Source organism: Ochotona princeps, chromosome 23, assembly GCF_030435755.1.
Source record: "Ochotona princeps isolate mOchPri1 chromosome 23, mOchPri1.hap1, whole genome shotgun sequence".
NCBI classification, from domain to species: domain Eukaryota; kingdom Metazoa; phylum Chordata; class Mammalia; order Lagomorpha; family Ochotonidae; genus Ochotona; species Ochotona princeps.
This window is the reverse complement of record NC_080854.1, coordinates 4,571,118-4,587,927: the sequence shown is the minus strand read 5'-3', so window position 1 is coordinate 4,587,927 and position 16,810 is coordinate 4,571,118. Positions and strand designations below refer to the sequence as shown.

Below are 16,810 nucleotides of genomic sequence, written 5' to 3'. Positions count from 1 at the left end.
AAGATTAGCAACAATCTGGTTTTTTTTCCCTTGCTAGGAGGGCAATCTGTGGTGATTCAGTATTTATAATCACAGAACATAAGGAAAACTAATTGGTTCAGCTGTACAGAGATTTCTGTTGGTAAACCAGCTGCTGAGGGAAAAGGACTACATTTCTTACTCTTCACTGAAAGGAAAATGTTCTCCAGCACACATTACGTCATCCTGCTGCTAAAGACGACTAGAAAGTACTCCTTACCAGCTTAGGCCCCACCTACTGATATCTCTGATTAACCATCAAAGCGTTCAGGACTTGAATAAACATCAAATATTACCTTTTTCAAATGCGAGAAGCGGATTCCCAATCTGATTTAAAATAACAAGAAAAACATAGTCCTGGCACACAAGAAGCAGTGAAACATGAAGTACTCAGTACTAATATGCTTAATCTTGGGTAAAGATAAATCAGTTTTTTTTTTTAATCCATTCATGCATTGAAATTTTCTGAGTGCTTGCCACGTATAAGGTGCACTCTTACGGTGGTAGACACACAGCAGTCAGGCTAAGCAAATCCCACCATCCACATGATAACATTATTACCAAATAGAAGGAAGGAGATGACACAGTAAGTAAAATGCATAACATGGTGAATGGTGAGAGGTGCCTTGGCATTTTTGCTCCATGACAAGATGACAGGTTGATGGGAACAGGGAACAAACCGAGTGAAAAGCCGCCAGAGGGGATTATGTGAGAAAGCCAGGTTGTCCTCCGATGAAAAGGCCCTGTAAGCAGGATTCCTTGTGCAACCGGCAGATGAAGAGCCATCAAAGAATGTTGTGAAGGAGAAGGACGTAACTGTATTTATATTTAGAACTAAAAGTCTGGCGGGAATGTTGAGAGTGGATGAGAAAAGGAAATGGGGTGAGAATCTGCAAGCAGAGGAGCAGGTGTTTCGCAGAGCAGGGGCAGTGCATCTGGGGACACCTGAATCCCACGGTGCCGTGCCTGAGTGCAAGCCCCGCTTGGCTTCCCAGTCCACCTTCCTCCTGGGGTGTCCTAGGGGAGGCAGCAGCCAGGGCTCGACTATCTCAGTGCCTGCTGCCCACACAGGAGATGCGGATTGCATCTCAGGTTCTTGGCTTCAGCTTGGCACAGCCCTGGCAACCAACAGAATGGGAGAAAATTTTTGCACACTACACAGGTGATAGGAGACTAATATCCAGGATCTACAAAGAGCTTCAGAAACCCAGGGACAGAAAAAAAAAAAAAAAAAACCTGTGAAAAAATGGGCAAAGGAAATAAACAGACATTTTTCAAAAGAAGAGATTCAAATGGCTAACAGACATATGGAAAGATGCTCAGGCTCCCTAGCTGTCAGGGAGATACAAATGAAAACCACGCTGAGGTACCACCTAGCTCCAATGAGATTGACCTACATTCAGAACTCAATTAACAACACCTGTTGGCGAGGATGTGGGGAGGAAGGTACCCCTTCACTGTTGGTAGGAGTGCAGGCTAGTACAACCACTACGGTAAGCAGTATGGAGAGTGCTAAGAGAACTACAAATAAACCTGCCAATTGACCCAGCCTCCTGTTCCTAGGAATATATCCAAAGGAAATGAAAACTACATATGAGAAGGGGATCTGTAATCCTATATTTGCATCAGCACAATCTACAATAGCAAAGACATGGCAACAATCCAGATGCCCATCCAAAGAGGAGTGGATAAAGAAACTGTGGTACATCTACTCCATGGAATATTATTCAGCTATGAAAATGGATGAAATCATACCATTTACAACCAGTGGTCCCAACTAGAGACCATTATGCTCAGTGAAACGAGTCAAGCCCAGAAGGATAAATACCATATATTCTCTCTAATGCAAGGAAACCATGATGCAAATCAAGCTCTTTTGTTGTCTTTACCTCACCCATGAGTTGGTTATTCAGTGGTGCATTTTTTTCGACTCTATGGTGCTGTATTTTTTGTTTGTTTGTTTTGTTTTTGTTAACTTCATATCTGTTGTTGACCTTATTTCGTGGCTCCTCATTTAAGGGAATGCATAGTGAAGGTGTGATAGAGATCACCATATCCAGATGTGAAGACACAATGCAACATGCATCCCGACTTCCAAATCAAAGATGGACTCCCAGTGAAAGTGTTGGACGTATCTAGACAATGGGATGCTGGACTGTCAGACATTGTATCAGTGATGTTGGGGCACACTTAAATAACAGACAGATGGAATTATAACTTGTTATGAAGGACTATACTATTGTAACAATATAGGGAAAATCCGTCGGGGTGCGAATTGGCGGCGCGGATCCCGTACTCTATATAATTGTACCATAAAATTCAAAAAAAAATAAATTTGAAAAAAAGGCAAGAGGAATTCAGCATACATTTCTCCCAAGATTCTTATTTATCAAACAGAGATGAAAGTATCTGATCTTGTTACATGTTGTGTATAAACTAAAATTGAAGTGTAGGTGAGGTGGTCACAGAAGGTGGATAAGAAATCACATTTACTTTTACCATATTGGTTACTCATTACTATGTCAATTAATTCCATGGTGATGTAAATTTTTGCTGATGGTATGTTGGAGCTTTTAATTGATCGGGATGATACTCTGCTGGCTCTGTCTTCAGACCAGAGAGTGTATACCTAAGAAGCCGTTGAACTTGACTGGACAATAAGATGCTGGACTCTATGTTCGGTATATGCTTGCAATGGGGGAATCTCAACTGAACTTGAACTGTGGTTATGCAACAAGGTGGAGGAATCCACCATGGTGGGAGGGTTTGGGGAGGGGTGGGGAGAATCCCAGTACCTATGAAACTGTGTCACATAATACAATGTAATTAGTGAATTTAAAAAATAAAATTTAAAAAAAAAAAAAAAAAGAAAGTATCTGATCTTTCTTTCATGAGATCACACCAGCATTTAAGTCATCCATTTTGCAAGAAAGGCTGTATCTACTGATCACCCTTTTAAATTTATCTTCTGAAAAATAAATTATTTTATTTCCTTCACAGTAGCAGAAACCTACAATAGGGAACAGGGCTGAGACAAACCTAGACACTGTGATACAAGATGTAGAGGCAACCAAGACAACATCTTAAGCACTCTGCCAAATAACTGCCCTGATGTTCTTTAACATGAACCAAAAAACAAAAACAAAAACAAAAAACAACAACAAAAAACAGGTGGATATTGAAGGAGAAGAAGACAAGTGAAGAATCCTATTTAATAGCAACATGGTCCGTCTGCATAGCAATTTCTTCAGAAGTTCCTACATGCTAGATTCCTGCTATTCCCTAACTCCGATTCCTTTGACAAATCTATCAAACGGGGACAAGACCTCACAGACTTCGAAAACAAAATACAAACCAACAAAGGGATACTAGTCGAATCACTGGATCCAACTGATCAGCTCAATATGTGTTTATAATACTCCATTTGTCCAGCAAATTTCTAGAAAATAGAAATAGATTCCCAACTTCTTACGGCTTACCAGGCAGCAGAGGATGGAGCGGTGAACTGCAAAAAATTAAAATGTAGGGTCAAGAGGGTGGGGAATCTATAGAGAGCAGAGAAGCAGGATTTAGACTGAACAGAATTCAGAGTATATCGAGAAAGAGATTGAACAAAGATGGGGATGTTACCTTTACATGGCAATCCATTCTAAGCAGAGGAAACAGAGAAGGAAAAGCACTGTGCACTGATGGGGAGCAAGCTAATTTGGCTGAAAGCAAATGAGAAGAGGGAAGAGTAAAAACACACAGCAGAAGTCCAAATCACAGAATCATCAAACACTGACGGGTAACCTCAGATGTTGCTGTGAGATTTTGAGTGGAGAAAAGATAGATTCTAGTAAAGATTTATTTATTTTATTACAAAGTCAGATACACAGAGAGGAGGACAGAGAGGAAGATCTTCCATCCGATGATTCACTCCCCAAGTGAGCACAATGGCCAGCGCTGTGCTGATCCGAAGCCGGGAACCAGGAACCTCTTCTGGGTCTCCCACGTGGGTGCAGGGTCCCAATGCATTGGGCCGTCCTCGACTGCTTTCCCAGGCCACAAGCAGGGAGCTGGATGGGAAGTGCAGCTGCCGGGATTAGAACCGGTGCCCATATGGGATCCCGGCATGTTCAAGGAGAGGACTTCAGCCACTAGGCCACGGCGCCGGGCCGGTAAACTCAGTTTTAAAATCTCACTCACCGGTTATTTTGTTTGGAATAGTTGATGGTGGGGCAGGAGTAGAAGCAGAGACCATTAGGGCTTTTCACAGTAAAGCAGGTGAGAAATGCTTAATTCTCTCGGGATCATACTACTGGAGGTGGTAAGAGGCGGTCACACTGATACATATTGAAAGTATTGCTAACAAGACTTTTGAAACAATTAAGGATAGAGTGTGACAGAAAGAAGAGTCCAGGATTATAGCCAAGCTTTTGGCCTGAGCAACAGAAAAGCTGGAGTTGCCACCAACGGAGAAGTGTAAGTTGCAGGAACAGATTTTGGGTGGGAGGATTAGGAGTTCATTTTTGGCAATGTTAAATATGAGGTGCTTGTTAGACAAGCAAGTTGAGATATCTTATAGATGATTGCCTATACAAGTCAGGAGTTCAGAAGGTCTGGGCTGAAGGTCTACATGTGAGAAATGTCAGCATACAAGTAAGAGGTAAGAAAGGCAAAGAAAATGAATGATACACCGAAGAAATGAGTGTAGATAGTGAGAAGCAGGTTGCGGGTACCCAAGTCAGGGAAAAGAAGAGACAGTAGCTAAGGAAACAGAAGAGGAATGGATAATGAGCTTAGAAGATAGCCAAGAGAGTTTGAGGCATCCAGAAACCTAAGTATACAAGAAGAGGGGGAAACGACAGAATCAATTCTGAAAATGGTAGTCAGAATAAGCAAGGACCACATGGAACCAAACAGCACAGAAATTTCTAATGACCTTAATGAGAGAGAGCAGCAAAAGCTAACTGGAGTGGATTCAAGAAAGAACAGGAAATACACTAGAGAAAGCAAGTATTGGCTGCAAAGACAGACAGAGGCAGGAACATAATGGGTGTTGGTCCTGGTGGGAGGATGGGCAGCAGAAGTTGGTGAAAGCTGTTTTCCTATCATTTCAATGTTCTTGTTGGAGGAGAAAGAAAGGTCATCAGCAAACAATGAGGACCAGAGAGGCTGGGAATGGAGAAGACATGGGAAATCATTAAGTAAACTGCATTTGTCAAAAAGATAGGATTAAGATGTAGCTGCGATCACAGCCATGACTTGAAAGTGGGGCAGTCGGCAAAGCTGTAGGTTTTGCTCCATCTGTATACGGCCACACAATTGCTGGCAAAGAGGGGGTAGAGTTGGATCTAGATAAAGTCAGGATTTGGCAAGAAGGAGAGGGAAATACAAGGGGAAGATCATAACAATCAAGCATAGTATTTAAAAGTCTCGTGGGCAGACACGGTGGCGCAACTGGCTAATTCTCTGTCTGCAAGGACCAGTATCCAATATGGGTGCTGGTTTGCATCCTAGCTACTACACTTTTAATTCAGCTCCTTGCTTATGACCTTGGAAAACAGAGAAGAATGGACCAGAGTCTTGGGATCCTGCATCCACGTGAGAAATCTGAAAGAAGATCCTGTCTCCTAGCTTTGGATTGGCTCAGCTCCAGCCACTGCGGCCTCTTGGGGAGTAAACCAGTGGACGGAAGATCTTTCTCTCTGTATCTCTTCTCTGTACAATCTGCCTTTCTAATAAAAATAAACAGATCTGTAAATAAATGAAAGATTTCTCTGCCTTTGAAGTAGACAAAAAGAACTATTTAAAAACAAGACCCAACGAAGATTGGTGTGCTTCTGAAAATCTAGATGACTATAGATACACAATGAGTGAGAAAAGGGATGATTTAAATACTTGTTGGGGTATGAAATTTTGATGAAGTGAGCTGGAGAGCCAGGCTGTATGTAATTCTGATAACAATGTCAAGGGAAGGAGTTGTCAATCTCAGCCTTATGATGTTTTGAAATAGGTAATTCTGCACCGCCATCTCCATGAGGACACCGCCATCTCCATGAGGGCACTGCCATCTCCATGAGGGCACCGCCATCTCCATGAGGGCACCACCATCTCCATGAGGATATGGCCGTCTCCAGGAATTAGGCCTGGAGAGATACTAGAGACAATGACATGAGCAGGAACCTCAACATTCACAGAAGAAGCAGATGTCAGATCAGGGCAGCCACTAAGCGGGGTAGATTATGTCATCTGAAAACAAGACTCCAAGCTGACACTGTACCGGCTTCCCACGAGTGTTTTTTTTTTAAATGTTTAGAAGGTGGGCAGACACCTCCACATGATTTCATGTTCAATTAAATTAGAAACACAGAGTCAAAAATAGGGGTCAGTTGGAAACAATTGGCTCTATTTCTGACTGCCATATATAACAAACAGATGAAGGCCCATGTTTTTGGCTGAATACCATCCTAAAAATAGGACATAACATCTTGGTTAAAAAAAAAAATCTCTCAATTTGCTGTCTTGTCCTTAAAAGTATTACACTGTGTATGACTGGGGAGAAAAAAAATATCATGAAAAGATTTTTATCTGCTTGCTACAGATCAGTCATAACCAATATTTTCCTTATTTAAGCAGTCATCTTTATCTTCACACAGTTTAACCATCAAGGAGGACAAAAAGACCATAAGATTACATGGATGGAGTGGGATGGTTTCCAACTGTGCCTCACCTGCTCCTCTCACTGACCCCTGGAAAGACACTTCGGCAGACTGCAAACCGACTGAGAGCAAATGCCGATTGGCATTCCCACCCCCAAAAGCAAATCCGTCAGGAAAATGCCCACTGAAATGAATAGATGAGTCCAACTTAGCACGGAAAGCAGCTTCAAGATGCCCAATGCAAACCGGCTGAGGTCTCCCCAGCGCACTCTCACAGCAATAATAAAGTCTTCAGGTCACAGGGAAGCCAGGCTCACTGAACCTTCACAAGCCCATGTGCAGAATCCTCTACACTCATGCTGAATTTAAATTCTAGCATGCATAAACATGAAGTCCAAAAATGGTGTCAAGGAAATTCATGACGCCACCACCCAAATCCCACTCAGCCCTACAGATTACCGAATCCAACATTAAGATCTCAATGGAAACAAGGGCGAAATCCTCTCTTGGTAAGGCCCCAAATAGGCAGTTTTTAGAACACACCAGTGGTAAAATTAGACTTTTGCATAGCACCTCACACTGATGGGGTATTTTCATGTGTTATTTCTGTCATGGATACTGTCCTGTTAGGAAAAGAAGGCAAGAGGAAGAGCCAGGATTTCAGCCTCCGCTTTGTCTCAGACTGGTTTTGGTGTTGCTTAACCTGCCTGGCTTCATCTTCCCGCGAGCTAAGTAGGGAAAGCACTAACTTGGTTGCTGTGGAGGACAAACTGCCTACAACATGAGCACCCCGGTTTGGGCCCACAGCAGTTGCTGGATAAGAAACCAGTTTTCTCGTTTTGCTGTGAATGAAGGCATCCAAAGCACGTTTCTGAGAAATCAGAAAACCTCTCTTCTTGAAAGATCAATGAAGTATTCCATTTTGTTACAATAGGTGGAATGTTATCTTAGTCTTTATAACTCAAAGGAGAGGAAATAACAGGGACACACCTTCCAAACTTTCTTGTTCATCAGAAGTATATGCTTCCATCTGACTTTGTTCCCGTAAGAAACGAATAACTGCATAAACCAGGTGCTGGACAGATGACATTCTAGACACTCACAAGTTTCTCCTGGATATGAAAAATAAAGCAGTTATTACAAATAATCAGGAGGGTTATATATCACAAAGGCAACCGATAACAATCAAAATTTATCCTGAAAGTAAAAAACATGCAATAATATTTATTTTTAAAGTCAGTAGAGTACAACGTGTTGCTACGGTCATCTATTTCATATTTTCATTCATACTCAGTAGCATTAGGTTTATGAAACTTAAGTGTAACATAAACAGTCCCTCCCAAACACACTTTCACTGACTACTCCATGACAAGGTAATAGTACAGATGGTTCAGAATCAGACTAGCCCAGGGGTGCAAACTCACAGATATACCCCCCAAAGGCCTCCGTCCTCAGCTGAGGGAGACTTCGGAGTGCTGACTCAGAGACTCATCCACAACCATCTTCATGAGCTTTTTTTTTTTTTTTTTTAACTGCACTGGTCATTTACGGCGCACCTACTTTGTAGGTTGTGAGTTATCTGCTGAGAAATACATTCACAAATGGTGTTGGGCATTGGCTGTCATTCTGAATTTAAAAATGGCATTTCCATTCAACCAACACACGCGCCGGCCACTCACTGCCCACTGACCGGAGTGGTCTGCAGGGGCTGTGCTCTCGGGGTGCTCATTCACTGTCCAGACGGCGGCGCAGAGCCAGCTCAGGCTTATTTCCACTAAATCGCATCAGCGCTCCATCTGCTTGCTCCCCAGGCTCCCTAACCCAAAGCCAGGGTGTGGTACCCGCCGCCAGGATGTTTATTATTTGTATACTTATGTTACAGGAGAGCGCGCTCTCTAGGCCTTGGGTTATTACAAGTGCGAAACGAGGCCCCGGGGCAGAAGGTGGCAAACTGAATATGGAGGTGGGGGTGGAGGGCCAGCAGGGGTGCAGGCTCCTCCAGGTTTCTCCCCTCTTCCTCTCTCCAAAACACGTCGGCCTCCCCCTCGGTGTCGCCCTCGCTCCAGGGCCCTGGTCTCTCCCGGAGCCCTGACGGGTTCTGCAGCAGGTGCAAGGCGCAGGCCTCCGTCTGGGGCGGCCGAAGACGCACACACCCTTCCCAGACAGGAACCCCTTACCAAGCAAGAGGATGCGAAATGACGGCTGCGGGCCCGAGGGCGTCTGGAAGTCGGTCCGCCTGTCCGCTGGTTCTCAGGGCTTGAGCGTGGCTCAGGAACCCGGTGCCACCAGCGCCTGCCCAAACTTCCCCGGCTCCCACGCCGCCGCCGCCCCCTCAGCCCACCCGGCTGCGCGCCTCGCTCGCGGATGCAGGGCTCCAGCAGGCCCGCCCCTGGGGCGGGGCAGGATGCGCGCGGGGCTGGACTCGGGGCGGAGCTCGGGGCGGGACCCTAGTGGACGACGGACGGTGTGAGGCAGCCGCACGTGGGAGGGGACCGGCAGGGCCTCGCGTCGCCGTGCTCCCGGCTGTGGCCTCCGGTGCCCGGCGCCCGGACTCCGCCGTCGGCCTCCCCGACCAGGACGGCGCTCCCATGATCGTCCGGTGCCTTTCGGCTGTGCGAGGCCTCCACAGGTACCTCCCCAGGCGGGTTAACCTTGACGATGGGCAGGGGCTAGGTGTGGTGCCTGGAAAACGCGGCGCGTTGCGGCCCAGCCTTTCCTGGCCGCAGCCTGGAGACCCTCCGTGCGGCCTGCGTGGCCCACCCTGAGCGGCGCCTGGCGCGGCCGACCGGCCACCTTTTCCTCCTCGGCTCCCTCGGGAGGGCCTGCGTTCCCTTTGTTTGGGTGTGCTTCCGCCGCCACTAGCCAGAACTGTGGTGACGGACGCGGGCCAAAACGAGTGCAGCAGAGCGCAGGTCCGCGTGGGGAAATCCTTGGCACCCATGCTGAACTGTCCTTAAAGGTGCCGCAGCTGGAGGCTCGGGAAGGAACAGTTCCTCTCTTTGCGCCTGGCCCGCATCATTGGCTTTCCGATCCTTTAACTGCCATGCTACTAGTAAACCCTTTCTTTCTGCCGCGTGTTTCCGTCCGTGCTTCCGAACTGCGTTTTTCTTTTCCTTCTCATAAAAGGAAGCTCTTGTCTGTTGCTGAAGCAAATTGACTTGGCCCCAACTGGGGGTAAAAAAACAATGCTTGCTTGGATACGCTTTGGGGAGCATCTGCTGCGGCTGCTTCTTGGTTTGCTTTGAGCTCCGCAGCCACACCCCTCTCTGCCCAGGACCCGGAGCAAGGTGCTGAGGGAACTGCTTTGCAGGGATGTACTGGTTTTCAGAGACAATGCCGCCTCCACCCTTGCTTTCCAAATCAGCCCTCAACTGTCAGTCGGAAGGAAGATTCAGCCAGAAAAAGGAGAGTGTGTGTGTAAGCTGCATGGCACCCATGGGAGATAGCCGCGTTTGCAGCTATTACTTTGCTCTGGTCGGACCTGCCCCCTCTTTGTGGAGCTCTGTGTGGCGCTGGTCTAGCCGTCTGCCAGGGGCGGTGGTAATTCCCAGGAGGTGCCATGCTGATTGAGACCTTACTGTAGGCTCTCCTCGCTCTCATCCCCCCCGCACCCTCGCACCCCTATCTCCCCACCTCCCTCCTCAAGAGGTGTACCTGCCAATTAAAGTCACACCAGTAACACACGTGGGAGGAGAGATTAAATCCTCACGGGAAACAGCATTTCTCACACTCAACACCCTTTACCTCTCAAAAATGGAAGGACTGAAGAGTTTTTGTTTGTTTGTTTGTTTCTGGGGCTTATAGCTGCTTGCATTTACCCTCTCAAAAAGTCAAACTGGGAACTTTTAAAGCATTTACTAGTTTAGTTATGAAATAGTAATAAAGCCATTGCATCTGAATACAAGACAGTTATTTTTCCAGCTGCTCTTCTACCAATCAAGAATAACATTGGCGTGGTAGTCTTTCATTGTTTTGTTTTGTTTTGTTTTGTTTCCGGAAAAGAAATGTGGTAAGATAAAATGAATTGATTATTTGAAATGCAGAGAGGACAAGAAGCAGAAACACACAGATCTTTCATGTGCCGGCTTCTTCCCCAGCTGCCTTCAACATCCACGGCTGGCCCAAGCCGCACCCTGCACCCCGGAACTCCGTCCAGTGACCCACGTGCATGGCAGAGACTCCCCAGGGTGCCCAGCAGCGGGGAGCTGCGTGGAGCCTGTTCACTGTGACAGTGCTGCCTGAAGCGCTGCGCCACACTCCTGCCCCATTTTAATCATTTTAAAGAAAGAATGCAATTCAGGGCCGTTGGGTGCATTCGCATCCTTGTGCAGGCGTCACTACTGTCCGTCTCCCAGTTTTTCTCATCATTGCAGTCTCAGTCTCTGTACCCATTGCAGAACCAATGCCCGTTACAGCCAGCCAAGGCCTTGGTAACCACTAATTTCTTTATCTCTATGAATGTGACTAAGCCAGGCCCCTCATATAATTGGAATTATACAGCATTTATCTTTTAGCAGCATGTTTGTAAGGCATATTGACTCTGAAGCAGGTGACAGACTCCTTTTTATGCAGTCATACTTTGCAGGTGTATCACATGGCGTTCACTCATCTGGTTGCTCCCACTATTGTGAGTGATCCTGCTCTGATGATCAGTGGGCAAACAGGAAGGCGTTATAAAGAGATGTGAGAAACGGAATTAAAAGCTAACGATTCGGGTACAAAACTTTTTGAAGTCCCTGCATATTCATCATATCTGTTCAAGTTCGTGCTTTGCGTTCAAAACATTCGTGGAAAAATACATATTATGAAAAAGCTATGCATAGATTTAAAAACATTTTTGCACCAAAATAAACATCTTTTAATTTCACGTATCCATAAACTTTTTCAAGCACGCTTACTATGATTCAAAGTGGAAATTGATGAATCCTATGGTGATTCTATCTTTAATTTTTTTTTTAAATTGAAGAAGGAAAAGCTTTTTTTTGTTTTTTAGGTCTGTTCATTTTTATTTGAGAAGCTTATTTACAGAGAGAGAGAAGATTCTCCATCCACTAGTTCATTTCCCAGCTAGCCACAATGACTGGAGATGAGAAAATCCAAAGCTGGGAGCTAGGAACTTCTGGCCTTACCGTATGGTACTGCATGGATACATGGATACAGGGGCCCGAACACTGGGCTTTCCCAGTCCCTTAACAGGGACCTGGATGGGGAGAGGAGCAACCAGAACACCAACTGGCACCCATGTGGGATGCCGGCACAGCAGGAGGAGCCTTAGCCCACTACACCACAGTGCTGGCCTCTGGGCTTTAATTTTCTGAGGAATCATCACACTGTTTTGTACAGCAGTTGTGCTGTAGGACATTGGCATTATTGTATAAGGATTTCAGTTTTTTTCACACCTTCATTGCTTAGTTTTGGAATTTTGAAAATAGTAATCCTAGCAGTGTTGATGTGTGATTTAATAGCAGGTAACTGGATTCTTACATCTGTTTCTGCATGGAATGCGCTGCACTGTTTTCGTTTTCCTTAGGAAAATGGTGAAGACCCCATCTTGCACTTACCATGCTGTGAAGAGGGGAAGCTTTAATAGCTTCTCAAAGATAATCAAGAATATTCGTTGGGCCTGGCACCGTGGCCTAGCGGCTAAAGTCCTTGCCTTGAACGCGCCAGGATCCCATATGGGTGCCGGTTCTAATCCCAGCAGCCCTGCTTCCCATCCAGCTCCCTGCTTGTGGCCTGGGAAAGCAGTCGAGGACGGCCCAATGCTTTGGGACCCTGCACCCGCATGGGAGACCCATAGGAGGATCTGGGCTCCTGGCTTTGGATCAGTGCAACACCGGGGCCGTTGCGCTCACTTGGGGAGTGAATCATTGGACAGAAGATCTTCCTTTCTGTCTCTCCTCCTCTCTGTATGTATATCTGACTTTGCAATGAAAATAAATAAATCTAAAAATTTTTAAAAAGCAACAAGAATATTCGTTGATACAACAACAACTAAAAAAGATGTACTATTTATTTGAAAGGCAGACTTACAGAGAGAGACCTTCCATCTAGCCACAATGGCTGGAGATGCGTCAGTCTGAAGTCAGGAACCAGGAGCTTCATGCAGTCTCTCAAGTGGAGGCAGGGACCCAAGTAGTAGGAACACTTTCTAGTGCTTTCCCAGGTCACGAATAGCGGGCTGGATCAGAGTGGAGCAACTAGTACTTGACCCAAAGCAGTGTGCCCATGGGATGCCTGCGCCATGGGTGGTAGAACTACCCATTTTGCTACAGTGCCAGCCTCATAGACACATTATTATTAATGACATTTGTCTTTCCCCTAAGCAGTTGACAACTTTTCTGAGATCAGGAGCTTTTTGTTTGTTTTGTTTTCTTATAGTTCTATTTCTGCGCCTGTAACAAACACTTGCCATGATATCATTAGTAATAGATGCTTAACAAATATGCTTAGCGGATGGATGAAAGAATTCCACCTATAATAACAACTGAAAATTCAGTGTTCACTGCTTCTTTTTTTTTTTTTTTAAGATTTATTTATTTTCATTACAAAGTCAGATATACAGAGAGGAGGAGAGACAGAAAGGAAGATCTTCTGTCTGGTGATTCACTCTCCAAGTGAGTGCGACGGCCAGTGCTGCGCCGTTCCGGAGCCAGGAGCCAGGAACTTCTTCCAGGTCTCCCACACAGGTGCAGGGTCCCAAAGCATTGGACCGTCCTCGACTGCTTTCCCAGGCCACAAGCAGGAAGCTGGATGGGAAGTGGAGCTGCCGGGACTAGAGCTGGCACCCATATGGGATCCCGGGGCATTCAAAGCAAGGACCTTAGCCACTAGGCCACAGCGCCGGGCCCCAGTGTTCACTTCTGATAGCAAATGAGAATATAGGGCTAGATTTGGGGTTCTAATATTAATAATTAGATCAAATTTTTAGTAGAAAGTAGATATTTTAGGCCGTATAGTGAAATATAGCTGTTTGCAGATGTCTTTATGCAAAGAGCCAGTTGCCAGGAGAAATTACTATGTTAAAGTGTTAAGTGAGCCAATTGTTAAAGTTAGTTGTATAGTAAAAACACAACTATAGAGTGGAGTGATAATGCAGGAAGTACTTGAACCAGCAGAAACGCAGGCCTTTTGAATAGATGCTAGGTGGGTATGAGGCTCCGGAGAAGCCGTACTGTAAAACACATGAGCTTTATCATAGATCCTTGTTATTAGTAGTAGCATTAAAACAGCCACTTGGGCCTGATTGGCTTATCCTGCCTTTGTAAGTGCTGGGATCTCATACGAGCAACCAGTTTGTGTCCTGGTTGTTCCACTTCCTGTTCAGCTCCCTGCTTGTGGCCTGAAAAAGTGGTGGAGAACAGGCCAAAGCCTTGGGACCCTACACCCACATGAGAGACCAAGAAGAAGCTCCTGGCTCCTGGCGTTGGATCAGCTCAGCTCTGGTTGTTGTGGCCATTTGGGAAGCGAACCAGTGGATGAAAGATTTCTCTCTCTCTCTCTCTCTCTCTCTCTGTCTTCCTTCTTTCTGTAAATTTGCCTTCACAATAAAAAAATAAATCTTTTAATGCTTTGGAAAGTAGGTCTATAATGTAATAGTCGAAAGAATGTTCTGAGAGCAGAGACCTGCTAAGTCTGTAGGCCAGGTGGAAGAGATCGAAGACAGTGCCAGTCTCTGAAGTGCTGGGCCGGCAGCAGCCAAGCTGAGGAAGAACAGAAGACCAGCTTCCGGTGGGTTGGCCTGGGGGTCAGCTCAAGGCAGGGAGGCCAGACCCTCTGGCCACGTGCCGCGTGGGACGGCAGAAGCTGTCAGTGAGCAGGGCAAGATGCTCAGAGAGGCAGACCTGCTTGCTGCAAGTGACGGCCTAGAGCTTGCTCTACCTGGTGGAAAAAGTACCCAAGGGAACCCAAAGCAGCCAGGATATGTATCCTGGAATGCGTCTCGTGCCTGCTATGTGAAATCGAGAATGTTCTGTAGCTAGAGAAAAGTTAACTCGCAGAAAATGTTCTTCAAATGGGAAAAAGCGTGCAAGACTGTCTAGGCATGTGACTACAGAGGTGTATAACGGCTTATCACATGTTTTTAACAACACTGAAAAAGTGCAAAGTTATAGAAATGGTGGATGGTGGACTAGAGTCCATTGAAACATAGTCTCTATATGCTCCTTTTCAGTCTCGCCGGACAATAAGTGAATGAAGGTGTTGTGTGCAAGGGACTCTGTTAATGTAGAAAATGTAGAAAAAGTTAGACCCCATAACCAGACACTTGTGTTACTATTATTTACCTGGTGAAATTTATGTTACATGCTCATCTTTTTCACAATTAACTTGTGACGGCATATCTAAAAACTATAACATTAAAATTAATGAAATAACGTAAAAGACAAATACAGCACCACAGCCAATGGCATAGCAGGCAAATCCATACGGGTGCTGGTTCATGTCCCAGCTGCTCCTCTTCTGATCCAGCTCCCTGCTTATGACCTGGGAAAACAGCAGAAGATGGCCCAATTCCTTGGCCCTCTGCAGCCATGTGGGAGCTCCTGGCTTCCAGTTCAGCCACTGTGGCCATTTGGGGAGTGAGCCAATGAGTGTCTCTCCTCCCTCGGTTAAATAAATGAATGAATCTGCCTTTCAAATAAAAAAAAAAAGTAAAGAGAAAATATTAGATATATATGTAAGGGACATTGAAGTCAGCATAGATGCTTTTATTGAGTACAGAATTCTACTCTGAGCTTCTTGGCCTAAGATTTTTTCCCTGGGGAGTAAAGTTTCCCCTAGGGCTGTTAGTGAGACAGATTTATCGTGCCAATGTATTATATAGGAAATGTTGAGTAATATAATGAATATAGCCCAAAGAATACTTCTGTAGAAACAAGGATCTTGTATGTAAGCTAGACATATCAGCCATATAGGCTCAAGGAAACATCAAAGCATAATAGCATTTGGGAACAAACCATGTGAGTGGTTTCCAGGCTCCGTAGGATCTGGTAGGTTGACACAGCTGCCAGAGAAGGATCTCTGTTCTGGTGACACTAAGGTCTGTATGTTAGTCGCCAAGTCCTGACTGCATTTTGTCTCAATGTGACTTTTACATTGTGGGCACCACTTTGTTTTCTTCTAGAGCAGTATGTTCCCCCTCTTGCAAGCATTCTTCAGAATTAATCTTTTAAGCTTCCTTTTCCTAACCCTTCCTCTGGTACTGGGATTTTCTCAAAGTCTGGTCTCAACTTCTGCTGGCAATGTCTCTTGTTGTCTTCTTCCCTTTAGTCTAGAGCATGTTCTCTTCCACAGAGCCTCCCATCTGAAGCCGTCCCTCAGTCCGCTACTAGACTGTAGGATTGCTGCCACGCCTTTCCAGACTTAGCCACTGTTACGAATGTCCTGGCCTCAGGTGGCCCAGTCCTTTCTAAGAGCTGCACATCTGAAAACACCTGTGTTTCTGTGACCCACCCAGAGCCCTCTCCTTGTCTTCAGGGTCATGCAACCAGCTTCCCAATCACCACACTCGCATACCCTGCAGATCTCACGGCGGCTCAGAAGCCACTGGAACTTGCTGAGTCATAGTTCCCCAAGGCTGATCTTGCTTGCTGCCGTGTTTCAGTTGTCCTGGGCTAAGCTTGCTGCTTCCTCAGGAGTGCTGCTATCCATACTCTTCCCCAGACCAGAAACCCTGTGAGGTCCTGTCTGTCCTGAGAACTTCATCTCTTGAATGTTTCATGAAGCTGTTCATTTCTCACCACTCCTACTACCACCTTCAATTCTCGTATCTCATCTGAATTAGTGCAGCCCCATGACTGGTTTGTTTCCATTGCCTCTGCCCCCCACCCCCAAAACACACACACCCATACACACACACACACACACACACACACACACACACACAGCCACTGGAGTGCCTGGTAACACACAGATCTCAGCCTCACTCTCAGGAGCTTTCCTACAATGTACTTAACTTTTTAGTACATCATAAAGAGACAGACAGTGGAGGCTTGTGTATCAACCTCCCCAGCCTCATCTCTGTCCAGTTCCTGCTTCCAAGTTCATGGCTGTTATCCTGAGACTACGCTATGCCGGTGATTGGAAATGATCCCTTACTAGTCCTGTCTGCTCTACCAATCCATCCCATCTTTTCCAGAACCATTTCT

General features: G+C 45.7%; 2 protein-coding genes across 2 annotated transcripts in view; one reads left to right on the top strand and one right to left on the bottom strand.

Moving 5' to 3' along the window:
• SGTB (small glutamine rich tetratricopeptide repeat co-chaperone beta) overlaps positions 1-9,024 on the bottom strand; it is a 38,173-nt gene extending 29,149 nt beyond the window's left edge. Inside the window, exons 1-2 of the mRNA XM_004583744.4 lie at positions 8,840-9,024; positions 7,653-7,774 (exon numbers count right to left, since the gene is read on the bottom strand). Of these exons, the coding sequence (XP_004583801.1) occupies positions 7,653-7,752 (100 nt within the window). The 5' untranslated portion in view covers positions 7,753-7,774; positions 8,840-9,024. The remainder of the gene's footprint in view (positions 1-7,652; positions 7,775-8,839) is intronic.
• Positions 9,025-9,101: 77 nt separating this feature from the next.
• NLN (neurolysin) overlaps positions 9,102-16,810 on the top strand; it is an 85,378-nt gene continuing 77,669 nt past the window's right edge. The window contains exon 1 of the mRNA XM_058680067.1: positions 9,102-9,291. Coding sequence (XP_058536050.1) covers positions 9,251-9,291 — 41 coding nt within the window. The 5' untranslated portion in view covers positions 9,102-9,250. The remainder of the gene's footprint in view (positions 9,292-16,810) is intronic.